At 36.5% G+C, this 22,001-nt stretch overlaps 2 protein-coding genes across 3 annotated transcripts in view; both read left to right on the plus strand.

The window, feature by feature from the left end:
- The window catches only part of LOC136025033 (phosphoacetylglucosamine mutase-like), a 47,560-nt gene extending 36,411 nt beyond the window's left edge, over positions 1–11,149 (plus strand). Inside the window, exons 10-11 of one of the 2 annotated variants that reach the window (XM_065700676.1) lie at positions 1,572–1,764; positions 8,484–11,149. In XM_065700676.1, the coding sequence (XP_065556748.1) occupies positions 1,572–1,764; positions 8,484–8,744 (454 nt within the window). In that variant the 3' untranslated portion in view covers positions 8,745–11,149. The remainder of the gene's footprint in view (positions 1–1,571; positions 1,765–8,483) is intronic. The other variant, XM_065700677.1, reaches the window with a different exon arrangement.
- An 8,052-nt stretch (positions 11,150–19,201) lies between these two features.
- Positions 19,202–22,001, plus strand: part of LOC136025036 (alpha-(1,3)-fucosyltransferase C-like) — a 94,910-nt gene continuing 92,110 nt past the window's right edge. The window contains exon 1 of the mRNA XM_065700689.1: positions 19,202–19,271. The gene's annotated coding sequence lies outside the window, so the exon portion shown is untranslated. The remainder of the gene's footprint in view (positions 19,272–22,001) is intronic.

Below are 22,001 nucleotides of genomic sequence, written 5' to 3' on the forward strand. Positions count from 1 at the left end.
GATGCCGGAGACAGATTCTCTGAAATACTTATTTTCAATATTTATTGTTTATGGGCACATGTTTATCACCTCAAGGTTCTTTGATTTTTACATGGGTTTATGAAGCAAAATTTGGATTTTTAAGGACTTCCTTGGCTTACACATAGAAACAAGGTAGTATCCTCAGGGTGTTCATGCATGTGAAAAACTGAGGGGCAAATTTTCCATCCTGGAGATGCTCCAGTGATCTCATAACCTAGAAGGAATTTTGTTAAAACCCAATGAAGTACCTGAAACTCGCATGTTCGGGTCGAAATACTACGAATTTTCATAAAAGCTAGTAAAGTATACCTGTACAGGGTGTTGGGGAGAGGGAAGGGACAATTCTCCTGCAATTTATCTATTTAGCAAATTATAGGTGTGTAAATTTTTTTTCTTGGATAATTTATTTGTTCGGTAGTTTTTGTTATTTATTTAAGAGTGGCACATATAAAGATATTAAGGCTGTTAAAACTTATGTGTTATATCAAGATGGGGAGTTGTAAATCTCCTAAATGCGATTTTCGGCTAAGATGATTCGACCGGTCCTGATTTCATTTCGATCTGATACGCTTTTTGTGGGGTTCCGGGCTTCTTTTTTTTTTAAATAGCCATTAGCCTGTTTTGACAACGAAGTTACCCATTTGCACACAAAATCATAACACATGACAATAACACACGCAACAATAACATAACGTAGTACATAACATAAGCATAACAATTTCACAAACGAGCATAATCAGACATATGATACCGTAAAACTAAAACTAATAGATATATTAAGGCTGTTAAAATTTCTGTATTTGAAAATAATCAAGCAATTTGAAATGTATCTCCCAACTATTGAGTAATATAGTTTACCGTGGCTCACATCAAAGACAGTTTGAAGCTGTTTAAAAGAGTTTTGCAGAGAGTTATTTCTACAGGCCATGAACAGGTCTGTCTGTTCTAATATAATTTTTCTGTAAGTGTAAGGGTGCTTATTACAGGGAATCGTGGTTGCAATCTTGTTTGGGTTATAAGATAAGATAATAAGATAATATTTATTTTCAAGAGACTATCACAAGCTCTATAGAGAGTTATTTCTACAGGCCATGAACAGGTCTGTCTGTTCTAATATAATTTTTCTGTAAGTGTAAGGGTGCTTATTACAGGGAATCGTGGTTGCAATCTTGTTTGGGTTATAAGATAAGATAATAAGATAATATTTATTTTCAAGAGACTATCACAAGCTCTATAGAGCCGAATTCGCTTTATATGTCAGTTAAAGCTAAGAGAAAAAAATTCAAATCAGTACATTAAGTCAAACACATAAAATTAAAAAGAAATTAAAAAGGCATAATCATAAAAATTATCTTTGAATGCCTTTGATGCTTAAACGTCATTTGTTTGTCATTTTACAGATTCATTTTTCTTTCTTCAAAACTTTATTGTTGTTTGGTCGTTATTGTTGGCAAGTGTTAATTTGAGATAGAAAAACCCGAGAAAGAGCTAGGAATAGAAATGAGACCTTTTTTGGCTTCATATTTATTGATCGACTGTTTCCTTTTTAGTATGACCGATAAACAGATTATGGCTATAAAGAAATTGGCAATTCTTTGTGATATTATCAATCAAACAGTTGGTGATGCTATTTCTGATATCCTATTGGTTGAATCTATTCTTTATGCTCGTGGTTGGTCAATCGAAGACTGGAATAAATCCTACACGGATTTGCCGAATCGGCAACTTAAGGTCCAAGTTAAGGTATGAAATAAATTTGAAAGCAGCGGGCTAAGACCGAAAAATGGGTATTTTCACAGGCCAAAGTATAGAGTAGCCAACTAGACAAACTCATTTGAGTTTGTTCTGCAAAAATAAAAAGAATGATAAACATAATAAAAAACCAAGGTCATTTGAATCGAAAAAATTATCAGAAGTAGGATGCCACTCGTAATAAGAAACAAGTTATCCTGTCTTTTTTTTTTCTTTTTGGCTGGGTTCAGATGTGTTATAAGTAATCATATGATAGCAGGATTCAAGTACACAAGGATGAACGGCCCTGTTTTTGTTATCGCATTTGTACCTATAAGAAGATTCTTAATCACCTTGTTAAAGAGTAATGAAAAAAAAATCGTTACTAAAGTTAGAAAATTGAATAACATAATACGTTAAATTAGAGAGAATAATGACTTGGAGACTAATTGAAATAGGTTTTAAAATTAATATTACGCTTATACATTGGGCACACAGGTCCAACATTCAGAGGGATCCCAGTTCGCCTTTTTTGTGTGCAGGAATGATGTTCTATTGAAATCACATTATCAGCTTTTTTTTGTTCTGTATTGCTTTTCAATCTTTCGACGTGTTTTGAAGTAGACCCTAATGTTACAATTTTGCAGATTTTGCTACGTGCATACGAAATGGATTTATTTTTATTTATAAAGGGCTAGTGAAGACTAGAAGCAGCTAACAAAACCTACGCACCTGGTCGTAGCTGCACTAAGTACAAATTTTAGGGTTGCTATTTTTTTTCACAAAGATTAGGTTATTCCTGCCTCCTTCCAAGTGCATGGAGGCCCAAATTTCCATTTCTTCAGGGAGGGGTCCTTTAGAAGTGTATTAGGTGGCAAATTTCCACTGCGTTGCTCCTCTCTGCTTTTATATATACGAAGAACGTTTATTCCCAAGGGAGGAAAGTTTGCACCAACTCAAACGAAAACGAAACAATTTTAAACAGTAAAAGGCTCCGAGAACATCTAACAGTTAATCTGAAGTTACCTCTAAATTTTATTGCTGATACCATCTCGTTTTATGTGGAAGATTGGGATAAGTGCAGTGTTTATCTCATAGACGGACAAAAGTCTGACAATCATGGATGGGATGCAAACGGGTTTTTTTTTTGGGGGGGGAGTGGTAAAAAAAATTGTATTTTTAAGCCGAATTTTTCTACGTTTTATATGAACCCTTTTCAGGAGGATAGCCCCCCTCCTTTCTTCTATATGTAGATATGACGCAGTATTTGAGGCAGTATGTTATTTTTTTATCTTAAACATCGTTATATTGGTATGAATTTGAAAATTGTTTTAGCAAAATCTGATCTTTCTTAAACATGCAGATTTTGCCAAAAAGTAATTTAATTGCAAGTTTACTAATGCAAAATGTATCCTCTCAGCGGTGGATCCAGGATAGACCAAAGGGGGGCGGGGGTGAAAGCACCAGGGGGTATGGAATACCCCCCAGCAAGGCGGGGTCTGGGGGCCCTCCCCGGGAAAATTCTCAAAATTGAAGTGTCAAATGACACATTTTTAGGCCGTTTTAACTGTTTGTTAACCAGAGTTTAGAAATAAAAAAATATGGTTTGGCTAAAGATTATTGACTACAAAATAAAAAAGATTTTGGAGCCGTTAGAGTGTTTTGCATTAACATATCATATCTGACCCTTTTACCATAAGAATTTGGACGTTGAAAGCTATTACCTTATTATTTCAAGGACGGAAATACTTTTATTACTGATATTACTACTTTTTCAAATGATTCAGTTTTTAAAATAAACCCGTATTTACATTTTTAGTTATTCTACATTATAATAAGTTTTTTATATAAGCGTTCTTGCAACTAATTTGCTCGTAAGTTCGAATTAAGATAATTAAGGTAAAGCTGTTTCACAACTTTGTGGAAGATTCTTGAGGATTGCCGATGTTTCCACCAAAGTCCAATCTCTGTAGATAACTCTAATGATGAAGCAGAAACTTTCTCATAGTAGATATTGGATTTCAACACTACTTCAACTGTGTGATTAGAAAAGTCAGATGGAATCAGTCCCTCCAGATGTGAAATCTCACTTATGGAACTAAATTTGGTGTTCAACTCAGAAACAAGATGATCCAAAAATAGAATGTGTATTGCCACCTTGTAATACTGTTCTGCATCTTGACCTGGTAACTGGACATTAGCCTTTTGAGTCTGTCGGCTGCATGATTCGAGTAAGATTATTTCTTCTCCTAATTGCAATGTGCAATGTGTGGCTTGTGAAGATGCATATACTTTCTTGAAGTCGATGCCTACTTCCGATCTCATCTGTATGAGTTTGCTTAGTATTTACATTATATAATTTTTTGCAGTTGATTGGTCTTGTTTGGGGTCTTGGAGACACCTAATCAGTCTTACAGTATGAGCTAAGCAATGAACAGCTGTGTTTAAACTCACGATAAAGTCACTTCTTCGTAATTCGTCTCCAAACGTAATTGCTTTAGATGTTGTTTCTGAGTCCTTATCTAATTCAATATGATCCAGAAATTTAAAAACAGGACGAATAAGGTCATTATAAATAATAAGGCTGGCAACCGATGAAAAAAAATTACCCATTTGATCTAGTGTGATTGGATATGCAAGGGGGAGGCTCTAGCCCCCCAGCTCCCTTCTGGATCCGCCGCTGCATCCTCCTTATAACTTACTATAAGCAAATAGAAAGAAATAGTATAAATATTTTTGAAATTTCAGGTTTTAGACATGGGATTTTCTCCCTGGGAGGGTTGCTCTTTGTGGTTTATGGTGGCTACATTAGTACTAAGGAATAATGAGTACAATATTGCGTTATTTTAAGAAAATAAGAAATTTTTTGTATCAAAGGTGGTCAACTTGGTTTAATTTTGTTGCATCAAAGATGGTCAACTTGGTTAAGTTTTGTTGTATCAACGATGTAAAACTTGAAGGGAAACTTGTCTCTATTGGGAGTTCATGGATAGAGTAGTCTCGGGTCTTGCCACAGTCAAACCCCTTTAGTAAATTGAAAAGTCGTTCGACATGTTCGTGCTAATTTTTTCTAGTGGTTTCATTCTTGCTTAGCTAGAGTTCAACTACTTGTTTCTAAGATGTTTCCTAAAATAGTCAAGTTTTCCTTTAGCTTTAGTTTTTTGGGAACCATCAGTTTTATTTTAAGTATTAATTTTCATTGTTCCACAATTTTTTAAGGCACTTGGTATTAACCAAGTGACATATAGCGATCGCAAATTCTGTCGGTCTGTGTCTGTCTGTCTGTCGGTCGGTCTGTCCCGGTTTTGCTACTTTAGGCACTTCCAGGTAAGCTAGGACGATGAAATCTAGGACAGATCTTAATGAAATTTGATATCTAGATGGATCTTGTGCTTTAGAACTCTCATTTTAAATCCCGTTCAGATCCGGTGACATTGAAGAGAGTTGGAGGGAGAAGCCGGAATTCTCGGAAAACGTGAAAATCAAGGTATCTTACGAATGAATGATCGGATCTTAATGAAACTTGATATATAGAAGAATTTTATGTTTCAGATGCTCCATTTTCAATCGGATCTGGGAACATAGAGGGTTGGAGGGGGAGAAACAGAAATCTTGGAAACCGGAAACTTGAAAAACGCTTGAGATCGGACGCTTGATTGTGGAGAGATCGGGATGAAACTTGATGGGAAGAATAAGCACAAGTTATAGATACGAGATTGGCGTAATTGGTACGGATCTCTTTGGGGGAGCTGGAGGTTATTAGTTTGGAAAAGTTAGAAAAATTGAGGTATTTTTAACTTAAGAACGGGTGACCGGATCTTAATGAAATTTGGTATTTAGAAGGAACCCATGTCTCAGAGCTCTTATTTTAAATGTTGGCCAGATCTGTTAACGTTGGGGGGGGGGGGAGTTTGGGGGGAAACCGGAAATCTCGGAAAACGCTTATAAATGTCGTAGATACGTCATTGACGTAACCGGAATGGATCCGCTCTCTTTGGGGGAGCTAGGTGGAGGGGTTCAGTGTTTTGGCGAGTTTGGTGCTTCTGGACGTGCTAAGACGATGAAAATTGGTAGGCATGTCAGGGGAGTGTACAAATTGACTTAATAAAGTCGTTTTTCCCGATTCGACCATCTGGGGGGGGGGGGGTTGAGGGGAGAGAAAAAGTTCGAAAAATTGAGGTATTTTTAGCTAATGAGTGGGTGATCGGATCTTAATGAATTTTGATATTTAGAAGGACCTCGTGACTCAGAGCTCTTATTTTAAATGCCGACCGGCATTAAGCCTCTGATTTTCCTTTCAAAGCAATCTATTGATTCTTAGAATTTTGCTAGAGCTCATACCATATGAGCTGTTGGCTCTTCCGACCTCATCACAAGTGCCATATGAGTTCTTAGCTCTTGTTCTTGGTAGTCTTAAATATCCAAATTTGTAGCTATCTTTTATGTTTTTAGAATTTTTACATGACAATAAAAGTGTATTTTTTCCTATATTAAACTATTGCTGCTATTTACAATAGTTGATGTATAGAGATTTCAGTTCAAAAAGGTATATAGAGTGCTCTTCTTAAAGCACTACATAAAAAATAACCTCATATGAATGTAATTTCCCTAGACAGAGGAGTAATTGTTTACATTGTGTTTATTACATTGTATTTATTCGCAAGAAAAAAGATAGAGATGAAACGAAAAAAAACACAAAATAGAAGCTGTCTGGGGAACTAGCCTACACTTAATATATCTACCATAGCAAAGTCCTACAAAAACATACAAAAAGGGGAAAAAACTGTAGTGACATATAATGAAAACAATCAATGTCCTAGTATACCTTCGTCAGAATAAGGTATAAAAAAGAAAAAAATAACAAAAGACGTTATTGCTAACAAATGTTGATAATCCTGATGTTACTAATCAACCTAAATAATCTTTAATTGTTTCTATGAGTATAGCTTGTCATCTTGAATTATTTCTAAAGACATTCAGAGGCTTAGGTTGTATTTTAAATGTTGCCTCAAATTGGTTTCTGAGGTTTCCCTGGAAACCAAACGATACTCGATATAGTCATTGAAACTGTGGAGCCCGCGTCCGATTCCTAAATCTTGCTATATAAATCGGAAGCTATGACATAGAACGATGCATAACTAAAAAAATAGATAATGTTATTAAATTAATTTTATTTCGGCACATATCCTGTTTTTTTTTTTTACTTAATATCCAAGTAATATTAATTAACCTTAAGGGTAAATCGAGAGAAAATTTCATTGTGTGTTTTTTTTTTTAATGAGTTGTTTAATGGTTGACGTTAAAAGGATTGTATCCGTTTATCACAAGGCTTTCTGAGCCTTACTTCGGCGGTTGTGTGTGTATCTAGTTTATTTAGGTTCAAGTTACCCCCCCCCCCCCCCGCTTGCGTGAAGCACAGTCCAAGCGACCAGTAGTAGACTGGTAGTGGTAGCAATTAGTAGCGATTGAAAGTTTTCAAAATGTATAAAAAATGACTATTTGAAGAGTTGTTTTCCAGCAGAAAAGAAACCTGAAATAGAAACAAACCAAATATTGACCCACAAAAATGAATCGTTTTCATCGGGTGACGTGAGGTTCTGCCAAAATCGCAAAATTTAACCTGAGCCAGCACATAGCACCGTACCAACACTTAGCCAGCACTATTCAGCAATAGCCACAACCTAGTATAGAGTGAACCCCAAATCATGGTAGCCGAGAATCAAAAACGCATTTTGAAAGTAAAAACACTCTAATGAGAGAAAATCATCATTTGAAGCTGATTCACGAATAGTAACTGCTATTCCCGTAAAAGTTAATTACGAAAACAAATCTATGGGAATGTCCAAAAAGAGCTTGAAACCCCTCGGAAATGGCGGCAGATTGAAATGAAAAGGGCATCATTGGTATCATGATGACCGAAACATAAGACTAGAGGGTTTCTAAACCCCCATTTAAAATACCGAAGAAAATCATATTTAGCCTGTTTATCACTGAGGTTCTCTATTTTCTTTTTCTTTTTAAAGTATCGAGGGCAAAAATAGATATTTTAAATTTCTCCTACGGCGAAGAATTCCCAGCCTTTATTCAAACGAACCTACCTTGACATTAGGGCTATATAGATTTCTAGGTGACCCAATCGAAGCCGAAACATCGCTTGAACTTGCAGCAATCCAAATAGCTTGTAAGTCACGTGGATGAAGACCTGTCTTGTCACCAACCATTCCATAAATACCTTGACCTCGTGCGAGTGAATTTTGTAATTCTTAGTAAATAAAGCAAATCATGTTAAGTAAAGTCACATAAACTAAAGTTTTAAACATCCCAAACCAAGAGCTGGTAAATTTTTATGATGCTAATGTAAGTCCCCTGTTGACTCCCTTGACATTCAATCATAAATCACATGAGTTGTACCAGCAAGGGAATACGGTAAATTAGCCAGGATTCTTTCCTGGAAATATTTTCATTCTCTTAGTATTTTATGTTCTTCTTGATTGTAAATTATATGATTATATTTTAGCTAAATTTGTCAGTTTATTTTTTTCTAGATTTGAGTCGCTACTTATATGAGCGACTCGTTACCTCATTATATTATCAATTCTTTTATTTTATTTTCCAGGCCATCATATTGGTAAAAAAAAATATGGCTAATTACTAGATTTCCCCGGAAGATGACTTGATTTCGAATCAAAATCCAATGTACTGGGTTAATTTTATAGAAAGCTTATTTTTAGGACCGGAACGTTATTTCGACAACTGACGCTGAGCGGCGTTGTCAAACTCCTTCTGAGCTGCAGGATGAAATCGACGCTGCTATTGCCAAATATAAGTTTGGTCGTTCTTTTGTGCGTCCTTCTGGAACTGAAGATGTTATACGTGTTTATGCCGAAGCTGAATCACAGTATTCTGCTGATATGCTTGCCTATGAAGTTGCAGTAATTGTGTATAATTTAGCTGGGGGTGTAGGGGACAAACCACGCAACCCAAGGTGCTAAAACAAGATTGATAAGTTTTTAATGTAAATGAGTAAAAATGGAGGGATTAAATGTAAAAGTTTTTCAATGCACAATTTTCTTTATCACGAAAAGTTTGTTTGCGGAAATGAGATGATACTATTCAGAAATACTCTGATCTGCTGAATTAAACTTTTATTCCTGTTATTTTACAAGGCTTCAGTGGCTAAATTTATATTTAAGTAAAAATTTCATTTTGCTGTTTAAAAACACTTTTCTTTTTTTTTGCTGGTGCAAATTCTCCTGGAAAGACTAAACCATCTCCATCAGACGGGATAAAATTGTGTATGTCTTGATATAATTGGAGTTCCAGCCAAGAAAGACTACGGTGGTGGATCGGATTTTTCGGTGTAGAGGGATAGGACTTTGAAAACTTGCTTTTTTTGCTCCAAAAAGCTTAATTTCTGCATATACATTAATTATGATGTATATGCGAATATACTGCTTATACATTCAATATTTTTTTTTTGGGGGGGGAGGGGGAGAGAAACCTTGAAATGTTTCTCGAATGGGAATTTTCCTGATCTCCTTCTCCTTGTCTTCTTTATTTCTCTTTATATGTTTCTTAATTTCTAAGAAAACACAACCATGCTGTGGACAATATAAGGCTTCGGAACTCTTGTGGTCCGTAGACTGCATTTAAAACCAGCTGAATTTTTAGTACTTGGGTCACTCCTACAAAAGGAGAACTTTAAGCTAGTCAATTCAATTTTATCTTTAAATTTATGTTTAGTATTTCAGTAATAATGTTTTTTAAACATTTTTGTCGCATTATGATGCCTCTCTGCTCGCAAGAATATTTAACATTTACAAAATTCTTGGTATGAAATTTAGCCTGCATCATTGGATAAAGAATGAAAGTATAAAATTTGAATAAATTTCAAAATATCGACTTTGAACATCTTTATTGTACCAAGTTTAATTTCTTTTGTTTTATTATTTAATGGAAAATATTTTGTGTTGATATATTCAGAATCATCATATCTATCGAAGGATAGAGAAATTTAAAAATAAACAAACATCTACCACCTGTTTGAATTAATGAATGACTTATTTAGCAAGTAATGAGCGCATACTTTTTATTACGATGAAACGTGCGCTTTAAATAAAAAAAAGAAATAATTACTTTCATTTCTTTTATTGCAAGTATCATACTGTGATTTTGTGAACAAATTATTGAATTTCGTTTTTCGACTTTTAAATTGTGATAAAATTGTTATATATACATCTGTGCGTCACAATATATACAGTGGTTGAAAGGAGCATCTCGTTGATTCGTTTGTACTGCCCGTTTTTAAATTGAAAGTTTCTTAATGGAAGCAAAACACTTGGTCAACTTTTCCGTTGGTTCTGTATTTAGATAGTGCGCGAAAGTTTAGGATATTTTCATAAATATATTTAAAAAATGCTAATATGTGAATGTAGTCGATAATTCGTAAGAAAAAGAAGATTTTTGCTTTTGGTTCCTGATTTATCGAAAAGTTTCCTCAGGTATGTTCCGTTTTTTTCCACTGAGATCGAGAGCCTGTTATGGTTTATTTTCCCCGAACAAATCTTCGTTTTTTTTAAGATTTTTTGACAGCTTTGGATGTTTCGACATTAGATGACAGTTGTGCTATCTATCAATAGCTGAGATCTATCTTTAGTCATCATACGCAAGGAAGTATCTAGGATGTTTTGTTCTGGGTTGGGTGTTATTATTTCGGTGGTGGGGGGACCTTTAAAAAATGCATCGAAAAATTAGTTATGTATTTTTGTTACGACATTACGAATCGGACAGAAATTTTGGGTGGGGTGGGCTTCAAACTTGATAAGCTCCACCTTCCCTGGATACGGTCTTGATCATCTGAATTACATTTTATTTTCATTTTTCATTCTTATTTTTAGATTAGAATCTACGTTAGAAAAAACGGGACAAAACATGCGAAATAGCAATAAATTCCTTTTTTTTCAAGTAAGCTTATATCATTCTCTAAGAAAAAGCGACAGTAATATCACAATGCTGCTGGCTTCTTGAATGGATTCATTACCCAAGTGATTTAAATATTTTTTCTTTTGTGCGAGCTTCAGCTGAAGACTTGTCGCGGAATTCTAGGCTTCAGAGGGACCATAAACTTGCCGAAATTGGCTCTTGGAACGTTTGCCAAAAGCGACTCTTCCCAAAATTAGCCACTCCCTTTGATATCTATTTGGAGGGAGCTTTACCTCAATTGGTTGAAACATTAGTATCTCCTGAAAACAGGCTTACATTCCTTTGTATTTGTTGTATTGTCTAATGATATATGTCATCTACGGTCTGAGGATAGGGTAATTTTCCTTTCGTACTTGTTCTAGTTTCAATCTACTCATATTTTGGTGGTTTTGTTTAATAAATTTATTTTCTGGAACCTTGCTCAGTTATTAAATTTTAGAAGTTTAGTTGCTAAATTTAAGAGCTTCAGTTTACTAATACAGATACAGCTACGATTAGGTGTTTTACTAATACCCTGGTCTAGCTTCATGTAGCTAGAATAATTTTTGATGTGTCTAGTTGTGCATGGTCAAGATACTTCTTTGTAGGTTGTGGGTTTGAACTCTGCAATGGAAAATCTTCGTAACAGAAAGCTACTGATTTTAACCCAAATGTAACAATGACTATTCTCAAAACGGAAGACACTGCAGAACATAAAAGACGTCCGTTATGAAGATCCCATCTGACCCAAGGGAGATGGTAACCATTGCTCCCTCTCTTTCGTGCCGCAATCTTGATCATGCAAGACTTCAACTACAGGATCCTGTTCGACATTGAACCATGGGATCCTGTTAACTCAATGGCTTAAGGATGTAAGTTTTAACTGATCAGAAAAACTTCTGATCCTTTTTGGAGGGGGGCATGCCCCTAAATTAAGTTTGTGTTTACATTAGGTTCCTCTTTGTCCAGTCCTTCTCACTCCAAACGAAAATGTGTAGTCCTCTTAGCCTAAGCAATGGTCCTTGTAAATTTCAATCCAATCAGAAGAAAGAGTTCTTTGGCCTCAACCTTTAGGGGGCACGTGTTCCCAGACTAACTATTTTTACTCAATAGGGTCCAATTGGGCAGGGACTTTTAGCGTCAAGTTTAAACCTCTTAAGAAAAAAGCTTATTAGCTCTTTTTTTTAGCCCCGTTTTCTGGTGAACTGATGTTTTTTATTCCTTTTTTTTTCCAAGACCGAAGTTGGAATTTCAAACGAATATTAATTGTTGCTTCAAAGCCTAATACAGTAAATGTCAATATACTAGTGCATATAAACCAATTGATGATATTTTCCTACGGTCTAGTGGTTATACAAAACTAAAAGAATAAAGGTAAAGGATAGAGCACAAGACCCTTAAAGTCCAAACCGGCGGTGCTGATCTTCATTTCAAGGCCCTTCAGCAAGGAAATACAATTGGGGGTTGGGGGGAAGCCATCCTGTGCTTTTGCACACCCTTCCTATTTACCTGTATACAAAACTTGCGCTTTATTGAAAACACGAAACCTGAGCATAAAAAACCGAAATCCTTTATTTTCTTATCATAAAGATAACAAGTTTCTTCATTGGTAGTATTTTTACAACATGGAAAACTCGAAATTATGTATCCTTTCCCCCAAGTGGGCTCCATGACCCAAAGCAGGGAGAGAAAAATCAAGTAAAAAAAGAGAAAGTTAAAAGCAGCCTCATGCTAATTGTCATTATTGACCAGCTCGAAGAAGCTGTTACACCTTATCTGGGTTTGCCGGATCTTCTCCGTAGACTTGGCACAAACTTCCTCCTTCCACTCAGGCCAAAACATGCAGCTTGTTGCTCCGTCTCTCGTGGAGCAGTATTTTTGCGATGTATCTCCACCTTTGATGGAAGAAGTCAGAAAAGCCGTGAAGTCTTTTGAAAAATATAAAACCCCCGGTGGGGACTCCCTACCAACAGAAATATACAGAGCAAGTCCGGTGCTCGTTGAAGTCCTGACTAACCAACGCTGAATATGTCCATATTCAACGCTGAATATATGACTGTAACAATTGCCGGAGAGCCTCACTAATAGACATAGCTCGGAAGATTTTTGGCAATAGTTTTAGTAAATCGCTTTAGAAAAGAGCGAGAGCAATGGACTAGGAAGAACCAGGCAGGTTTCCGCCTCGGAATGGGGTATGTAGACCCTCTCTTTACCCAATGACTTCCTCTTCACCAACGTTTCATCCACAGTTTGGATAACTTCGCAGTCCTCCTTGACTGCATCGCTGCATTTGAATTGATATTACGATCCTTGTTATGGCAAATAATGCTCGAAGACGGTGTTCTGACGAAAATAGTTGACCTGCTAAGACCATACTATGAGATAATTTCACAGATTTAAAATAATCCGTGATACGCCCTATCGACAATCTGTGTGCACATAGTTTGTTTTGATTTAATTCAAATTCCAACTCTATATTTTTGGACTAGAATTATACTTTTTGGATTATACTTTTTTGAGACTAGAATTGTTAACCGATTGCGAACGCAACTTTTTTGTGACCTTGAAGCAGAGTGAGGGCCCGCCCACAGGGCAATCCAGATGAGACTGGTTTCTAATCAGTCTAAAACCGGTTCTATATGAGCCTCCAGCCGTGGTCACAGTTGCGTTGCAGAATGTTATCCCACGCATTTTCGGGAGCTATCGCGTTGATATTGTCCAATTTTTTGGCTCTCGTCGTGTCAGACCAGGAATTAAACGCGAAATTTGCAGGAAAAATGGAGAAGCATTAAGAGCTGTACAAATATAAACTTTCAGAAAAATTCCTCACAACTCTACTTCTTAAAACAATAAAAAACTTTAGTGTAAAGAGTGGGGCATTTAGGAGGGAATAGCACCTTTCATATACGGAGTAATTTCTGTTCGTTTTAAGTTTTAATATGTTCCCTTACTTTCAGTTGAAAAAAACTCGTTTGTTTTTAATTTAATTTCTGAACGTTTTTGAATTAATACATGTTTTGATTTTGGCTCTCCGCACAAAAATGATTAAAACGAAATTTGTATATTAATTTTTTGTGGCTAAATGGCTTTCTCATAGTTTTGATTGGGCGATTTTGAGAAAAAAGGGATGGAGTAGGAGGCCTATTTGCCCCAATTTTTCGGTTACTTAAAAAGACGACTAGAACTTTTGATTTTTGTATATGAACGTTCTTATTAGTAATAAATATACCTACCTTACGAATTAGCTTACGTAGCGAGCTTCTATATTCGTATTTTTATTATGTATATGAGAGGGCTCACTCCCTCGTCAATACCTCGTTCTTTACACTAAAGCTTAAATTTTATCCCAATTCTTTAAGAATGACCCCTGAATCACAAAGGTCCTAGAATAAATAGTTGAAATAACAAAAAATACTTTAGCGTACAGAGCGAGGTATTTAGGAGGAGATGAACCTCCCCATATGCGCAATAATTTCTGTTCGTTTTAAGTTCTGTTTCGTTTTTAACTTTTTAATATTTATTTTTTTATTGTTTTTTTCTTCAAAGAATGCTAGAACATCCTGCGCCCCCTTCATGGACTTTCTCTTCCCCCATGATAGATTTTCTATGGAAAGATCATCCCACGTAACCCCCTCCCCTCGACCCTTCCCTCAACAACAAAAAATACCCCTGAAAATGTCTGTATACTTCCCAATAACCATTTCTATATGTAAACAATGGTCAAAGTTTGTGACTTGCAGCCCCTCCCCCGGAGACTTTGGGGAGTAAGTCATCCCCAAAGACATAGTTATTGGGTTTTTCGACTATGTTGAACAAAATGGCTATCTCAAAATTTTGATCCGGTGACTTTGGGGAAAAATGAGTGTGAGTGCCATCCAGTTTTTCCGTCACTTCAAAAGGGCACTAGAAATTTTCATTTCCGTTAGAATGAGCCCTTTCACGAAATTCTAAGACCACTGGGTCGATACTATCACCCCTGAGGAAAAAAACATATAAGCATGCACCCGTGATCGATCTTCTGGCCAAAAATGCAAAATTCCACATTTTATAGATAGGCGCTCGAAACTTCTACAGTAGGGTTCTCTGTTAAGCTGAATGTTATGGTGTGATTTTTGATAAGATATTATGACGTTTAAGGAGGGTTTACCCCTATTTTCCAAATTAAGGCAAAATTTCTAAGGCTCGTAATTTTTGATGGGTAAGACTAAATATGATGAAACTTATATATTTGAAATCAGCATAAGAATCCAATTCTTTTGATCTATCTACTAGTATCAAAATCCCGTTTTTTAGAGTTTTGGTTACTATGCTCCTTACTACAGTTCGTTGATTTTGCAATAAGTTTATATTACTCTTACCAAATTTTGCAATAATTTTATATTACTCAGGCATTGGTTCTATATCAAATTTTGAAGTAATTTTATATTACTCTTGCATTCGTTATATACTAAATTTTGCAGTAATTTTATATTACTCTCGCATTGGTTCCATACCAAATTTTGCAGTAATTTTATATTACTCTTGCATTGGTTCTATACCAAATTCTGCAGTAATTTTATATTACTCTTGCATTGGTTCTATGGCAAATTTTGGTGTAATTTTAAATTGCTCTCGCATTGGCTCTATAACAAATTTTGCGTAATTTTATGTTACCTTCGCTTTGGTTCAACACAAAATTTGGCAATATATATATATGCCATGGTACTGGTATTTGGTCCATATGCCATGGACCAAGAGGCAATTGTAGCCATGCTACTGCAGACCTTCAAATTGAGCATGGAAGCGATGGATGACCGTTTGGCTAGTTTTGTGACGCACTTTAGTACAACCGTTCACGCAGGCGAAGCTGCAATTCAGAGTGCAGCCATAACAGCAGCGATGTCACCTATTTTAATAGCAAAGTTCAGCAAAGATGGGGACATTAATACATGCCTCAACAACCTTCTAGTGTGCAGCTATACAAACCTATGGGACAAATCGACGTGGACAGTGAGGCTTGGTGGTTTTGCTGACAAGAAAAGCTGCCAAAGCTACTTCGATTCTCCCACCAAACCAAATTGGTAGTTTTGGAGTCACAACAGAAACATATCGATTTCATTTCCGCTCCGAACAGAAGGAGGCTGATCAGTCTTTCATAGACTATTTGAGGAGGCTGGAGTGACTATCTATCAAACGGTTTGAGCATCAAGATTAAAAAACAGAAACAGATCCTGAGATCCTCAGACAGAAAATAGATGATATCCTTCGACTGATTGTGGTTAAGCAATTTTATAAGTCCTATAAAAAATTACCAACTATGAATACGTCTCAAGGAACTCAACCAGTCACCCTTGGAGGAAGTATGCAGATTAGCAGACGCGTTTTTTCTCACCAGAAGAGACGAAAATCTAGTTTTGAAGAATTTGCCATAGAAAGAAAACAGATATCGTGAAACTCAAAATCATGAAGAGAATTCTAAGACAGAGAAGAATGATACACAAAATACAGTCGCTTGCACCTCCCATTCACAGAAGAATTATCAAGGCTATTATAGCTGCGGGAAGTATTGGCATAGGGCTAAGGACTGCCGACAGCCAAAGAAACGAACTCTTCTAGCTCAAAGCTCTAGCCAATAGAAGATGCACGGGAAAGTTTCTATTTTGAAGGCGAAATTGAGGGGCAACCAGCAATTTTCTTGGTCGACAGTGTTGCCACCCTGTGTATCATACATAAGAAGTATATGTCGGACAATTGTTTCCCTTCAAAGAAGACTGAAGTTTGCTGCGTCCATGGGGACTGCAAATCGTATCCTGTTAAAGACGTTCACATTCTGGTAGGAAGGAAAGGGGAAAGGTTTCATTTACTGCGTACCAATTGCTGTACCAAACAATTTACCTGTGAACGTGATTCTTGGGACATCATTTTCTTGTTTTAATGAACTTTGCAGTCAGCACTTTGGAAAAAAAAAGCCTAATATTAGAGTTCTTGTCAGCAGAAGAATAAAGAATTACTCACAAAAAGAGCTTAAACAGGATGAATCCGCACCAAGGATGATTGACTCGCCTCCAATGCCGAGCATTCCTGATTCACCTACTCCAAAGGATGGGAGAGTCGATCTTCCAGAAAATGATATTTGGACAACAGATGTGGATTCTAGAAACACTGGAAGGCGAGACGAACGGAAAAAGAGTAAAAAGAAGAAGAGCATAGAGCGTGATTTACACTAGCCTTTTTCGTTGAGTACAGCTCAGGAGATAAGTCCGGATCAGCTGACTGGAGATGAACTCAAACAACTACAGGAGGCTGACAAAATCTTGGAAAGTTGTTTAAGCAAGCTCCTCTGCGTGAAAGCAATGAGATTCTTAATGGGGTGCTGTATAGGAAGAGGACCTCACCAGTAGGCGAGGAGGTTTTGCAACTTGTTGTGCCATGATCTTGCAAATCCTTCATCATGAAGTTTGCCCACGACTCGTGGTTAAGTGGACATACTGGTAACCATCTGACTTGTGAACAGATTCTGCATCGTTTCTTCTGGCCAGGAGTCAGACGAGATGTTCAAAAATATATTAAAACGTGTAAGCCCTGTCAGCTCACTACTAGGCTGAAAGCAAAGAAGAAGGTATCTCTGATTTCCTTATCCATAGTGGAAGAGCTCTTCTACCGTATGGCTGTGAACATTGTTGGGCCGCTAACAATATTACGGGATGGTCATCGGTTTTTGCTTATAATTTCGGATTATGCCACCAGATACCAAGAAGCGTTATCTCTACGGACGACCAATACAAGAAAGGCTGCGGAGGTCCTCGAACAATTCTTTATCCGAGTTGGAGTCTCTACATTCTAAAATTCCAAGGAACGCGTAGAATACTATAATGAATCGCCTGCGAAAATTATACTTTTCATAGCTAAATCCTTTTTCATGTCAAGTCTTTGTCTGTGTGTGATTGCGTAAGTGACTGCCGAGATACTGAACTTGGACTGTAATGAATTTTTATTTGATTCCTTTAGTTAATTGCGATTTGTATGTTTATGAATAAAAAAGGGATTTCTTCGCATTTGGATACTTCATTGGAATAAGGAGAAATTAGTCGGCAATAAGATTTTTTCGTATTTGGACACTTTATTGGAATAGGGAGAAATTAGTCGGCAACAAATATATTCAGTACTATAGTTTAAATTCTAAAGAAAACAAAGAAGAGAACCAGCTAAGGGGTTATACCGCAAGAACTAAGAAGAAGATACAGCAGCAGAAAACGGGATGCCAGCAATTATTATCGGTATCGCCACAGAGAAAAACATTGAAACTTTCAATAATAAACAGCGATATCAGGGTTGCCAAAGGGACACTTTTAGTGCTTTTTTGACACTTTTTCACTCTGGATTACACCGTGCCACAATTGGTGAAAAAAGGCAACTTTTTGAAAAAAAGGACACTTTTTTGGCATTTTTTCAAAATCAATCCCATATGCATTTATTTTCAGTTTTTTCTTAACTGCAACTGCTTTTAATTTGTGCTTTTTATCGTATCGTATGCTTTTTATCGTATCTGCACTACTTTCCTTTTCAAAAGCGCGAAAATTCAAACGTGGTGAAACATGTGACTTGCTCAAGAGAGTTTAGAAAAAGTTTTTTTGATAAAAATCTTTTTTTTGATAAAAGCGTTACCAAACGCGTTGGCAAAAGCCAGGTGAAAAGGATGTGAAGCACGTTCCAAGCCAAGCGCTTTTCACTCGCTTTTCGATATTACTCTGCGGGAAATAGTCGACAAAACTTTGCAGAAGATCTGATATGCTACTGAAGGAAAAGAGGGAATGAGGGTAATTAAGCCGTGTTGGCAGCGAGAGACATCGTATCTGTAATCTGCTGGCACAAATCTTTTAAGCCCTGTCTTCATTGTGGCGTTTTGCAGCCAAGAAGGCTGGGGCGGCTCATAGTGAAGACAGGTTTTATCGCCGTTTTCGTTTTCTCGCCGTACAGAGTAGACAATTTGGCTGAAAACGTATGAACTAAACAACACCTCTGTCATTCATCTTAGTTGTACTCCAACCTGTCTTTACGATACTGTAACACCGCAAATGCAACACAAATGATCCTGAATATTCTGCAGTTCCTGAAATAAGACTGCGCTTTTTAATTTTTTGCCAAAAACGACGAAAATGAAAACTGTCGTCCAAAAAGTGACAAAGCCGGCTCTGGTGCCGGAAAACGCCATAATAAAAACAGGGATTTACTGCGTTTTCGGAGGAAGAATAGTACAGCCGAAAGTTCGAAAGAACCCGAGAAATCATACTGAAGTCTTTTTCTTCTTCGCGTATAATGCGATTTGAGGTTTTATATGGGATTTTACTTATTTGAAGCACCGCTTTGCTCTTTTTTTGTCAACTTTTAAAGTATATTGGCTAATTTTCTAGGAGGACACTAAAAGTGTTCCCTTTTTTGCTGAATTTGACACTTTAGTCTCGAAAAGTTTGGCAACCCTAAGCGTATATATTTTGAAACTGCAATTGCTGTTTATTGATAAATGAAAAAATTATGGACTGTGGTAGAATATTCTCAGATACCTTGCTTTATTTTTAAATGTAGTTTTTTTTCTAAAAAATTGGATACAGATAAAAGCTGAAATATATAAATATCGCTTGCTAATTTCTTTAAGTTTTCTGGTTTAGGTATGGATTTTCCTGGTAATCTTTGTGCAATAGCCTGCTCCTATTGTATACTAGCTACAGTAAATACATGTAGTAAATAAATACTAGCTACAAATTGTGATTTTTTTTTTCAATAAACTAGACCTTTTTAAACTACAGGTTGCAACCCTAAATGGGGTTGCATAACAAAACTCTGGGGGCACAAGAGATTATAATGTCAATTATTTAAATATATGATCATATAACATCTAGACCAGTATTTGTGCAGGTTTGCACTAACACACCTGCATGCAAACAAAGGTTGGATTGTATGCACACCCCAGGTCATCACTTGCAAAATTGGTTCTGCAAATATTGCTAATTCAAGTTACATGGGAGAATCTTTCCACAAAGAGATTTCTTGCAGGGTAAGGGGATTTCCCATGGAGAGTGAGCTTAAGACAATCAATGCTGATAAGACAAGACAATGCTGATTCTTAAGAACAATCAGCAAATAAATAAAAAACAAGTTTTTTCAACTGAAATTAAGAAGCAACTTTAAAACTTAAAACAAACAGAAAATATTATGTAGATGAGAACTGTTGCCTCTCCTCAACAGCTTGTTCTTGCTCTAAAGTTTCTTTTTTAACTTGTAAGAGGAAATACAAAGAAATCTGCTTGTCTTGTAGTTTGTCCTGAAGGCTCAGGATTTTGCAAGAGAGTTGTGACATCAGTGAAACTATACCAGTAAGAAGCATCAGTAAAGCTCAACTTCAAGAATGGATCAATTTGCTTGAAATACCAAACTTCGACTTCTTGTTCTTCTAGAAGCTTTAAAATAATTTCACCAACAATGTGGCATTTTCCTTTTTTGTTTCTTGTTCAAGGGCCAAAACAAAGCTGCCAACATTTAAAGCAAAAAAAGGACCCCAAAATACATTCAAAGACTGAAATCTCTTCTGGGCTACTATCACTTTCAGCAAAGAGTGATTTCTTGTAATTTTTTTGTCTTTAAATGAGGGTTTGTGAGAGCCTCTTTCACTTTCTTAGCTTTGGAAGCATAGCCTGCTCCTCAATTTTTCTGTCTCTGGAGTATCTATTCATATTCTGCAATTCTTTTTGGTTGACCTCATGATTTGAAATTGCTGACAGGTGAAATTGTCTGGTTTGAAGTGCAGGTGACATGTGTGGTTTAAGAGGCTGCAGCTCCTCCTTCTTCTGCATTTAATTCCTTCATCTTCATCTCTTGGCTTAGATGCAGGCTCACCCAATGACTGGTCACTTACAGCTGATAGCAAAAAGTCATCACTGGCAAAAATTTCATCATTAAATAGGCAATTACCGGTAGCTTGAAAGCTTGCACTGATTTTGGTAAATATTTAGTTTCATCACATGCTGTCTAAACTGGAAATTATGCTGCAAGGTAGCATATTTTAAATAATATTTTCAATCAGCATTAAAATGCGATTCTTTTGGTTTAGTTATTGGTATCAAAATTCCATTTTTTAGAGTTTTGGTTACTATTGAGCTGGGTTGCTCCTTACTACAGTTTGTTACCACAAACTGTTTGATGATTAAAATTTGTTAAACTTTTTTTTGCAACATGGTTGCATAATTTCACAATTTCTTACCAGTGGCGAAGAATGACTCAAGATGGAGAATAGATGATAGTCTTGAATCTAGAAATAGTTAGTTTATTTAGAAAGGTAGACAGTGCAATGTCCAATTTTGCTTACAGTTAACATTACCTATAGAGCAAAGCAAATTAGTCCTTGAGCCCTGCAGGCAGCAGGGCAAGGTCTGTATTCTATATTTATTGAATAATTACTCAGCCTAAAACCTGAAAAAGTAAGCAAAAAGTGGGCAATAAATATCAACTAACAATTCAACCAATCAGAATACAGACCTCACCCTGCTGCCCCCAGGGCTCATGGACTAGTTTGCTTTGCTCTATAGGTACTGTAATGTGTAAGCAAAAGTAAAATGGAGAAATAGGATCTTTTTAGTTATTTGTGACTTTGAAAAAAGCTGTTTGGTGTTGTTCTGGTGCTAGTGGGTTTTTTTTGTAACTGAGCTTAAGTTCATTCTGTTCCATGCTGGGAATCAGAGGCTAAGCCACACTTTGGTGATAGGTAAACTTTACTGCAGGCTTCAAGAAAGTAGTGAAGTCTATCCATGTGCTCAGGATAGTGGTGTCTAAAGAAGAATTCAGCAAGATTGCCAGCCATGTGCTTGGTATTTCGACCATATCTTGGGATGACTTGGTGGACATCCCTCCACATTTGCTCCACGTTTTGCATGTAAGCGCCTGTGTCAGAGTCCATGAAGTTCTTGAAATGATTTACTGTTTGGTGCTGGAAGCATTGATGCTTTAATGCACTTTATGCTTTCCAGCAGTCAAAAACGATTGTCATTCCTAGCAGCACATACATGTCTACCACAGCTAACAGAGTATCTGTGGTTCTATCCTGAACAGGGATAATGAAGGCCAAACCAGACCCACACTCTATACCACCAAAAACCTATGGTCCTTTGATGAGTCTACCTCTGTTATATTTGCGTTTTCCAGTTTTGGCTTCATCTATCTCAACCACTTTCCTTGGCCCTCCTATGGGTTGGGATTCCAAATCCAATTTGACAAGACATACCTCACAACAAAAGGTAGACCAGTTGACAACTGTTGTC

This window comes from Artemia franciscana, chromosome 3, assembly GCF_032884065.1.
Source record: "Artemia franciscana chromosome 3, ASM3288406v1, whole genome shotgun sequence".
Taxonomy (NCBI): Eukaryota; Metazoa; Arthropoda; class Branchiopoda; order Anostraca; family Artemiidae; genus Artemia; species Artemia franciscana.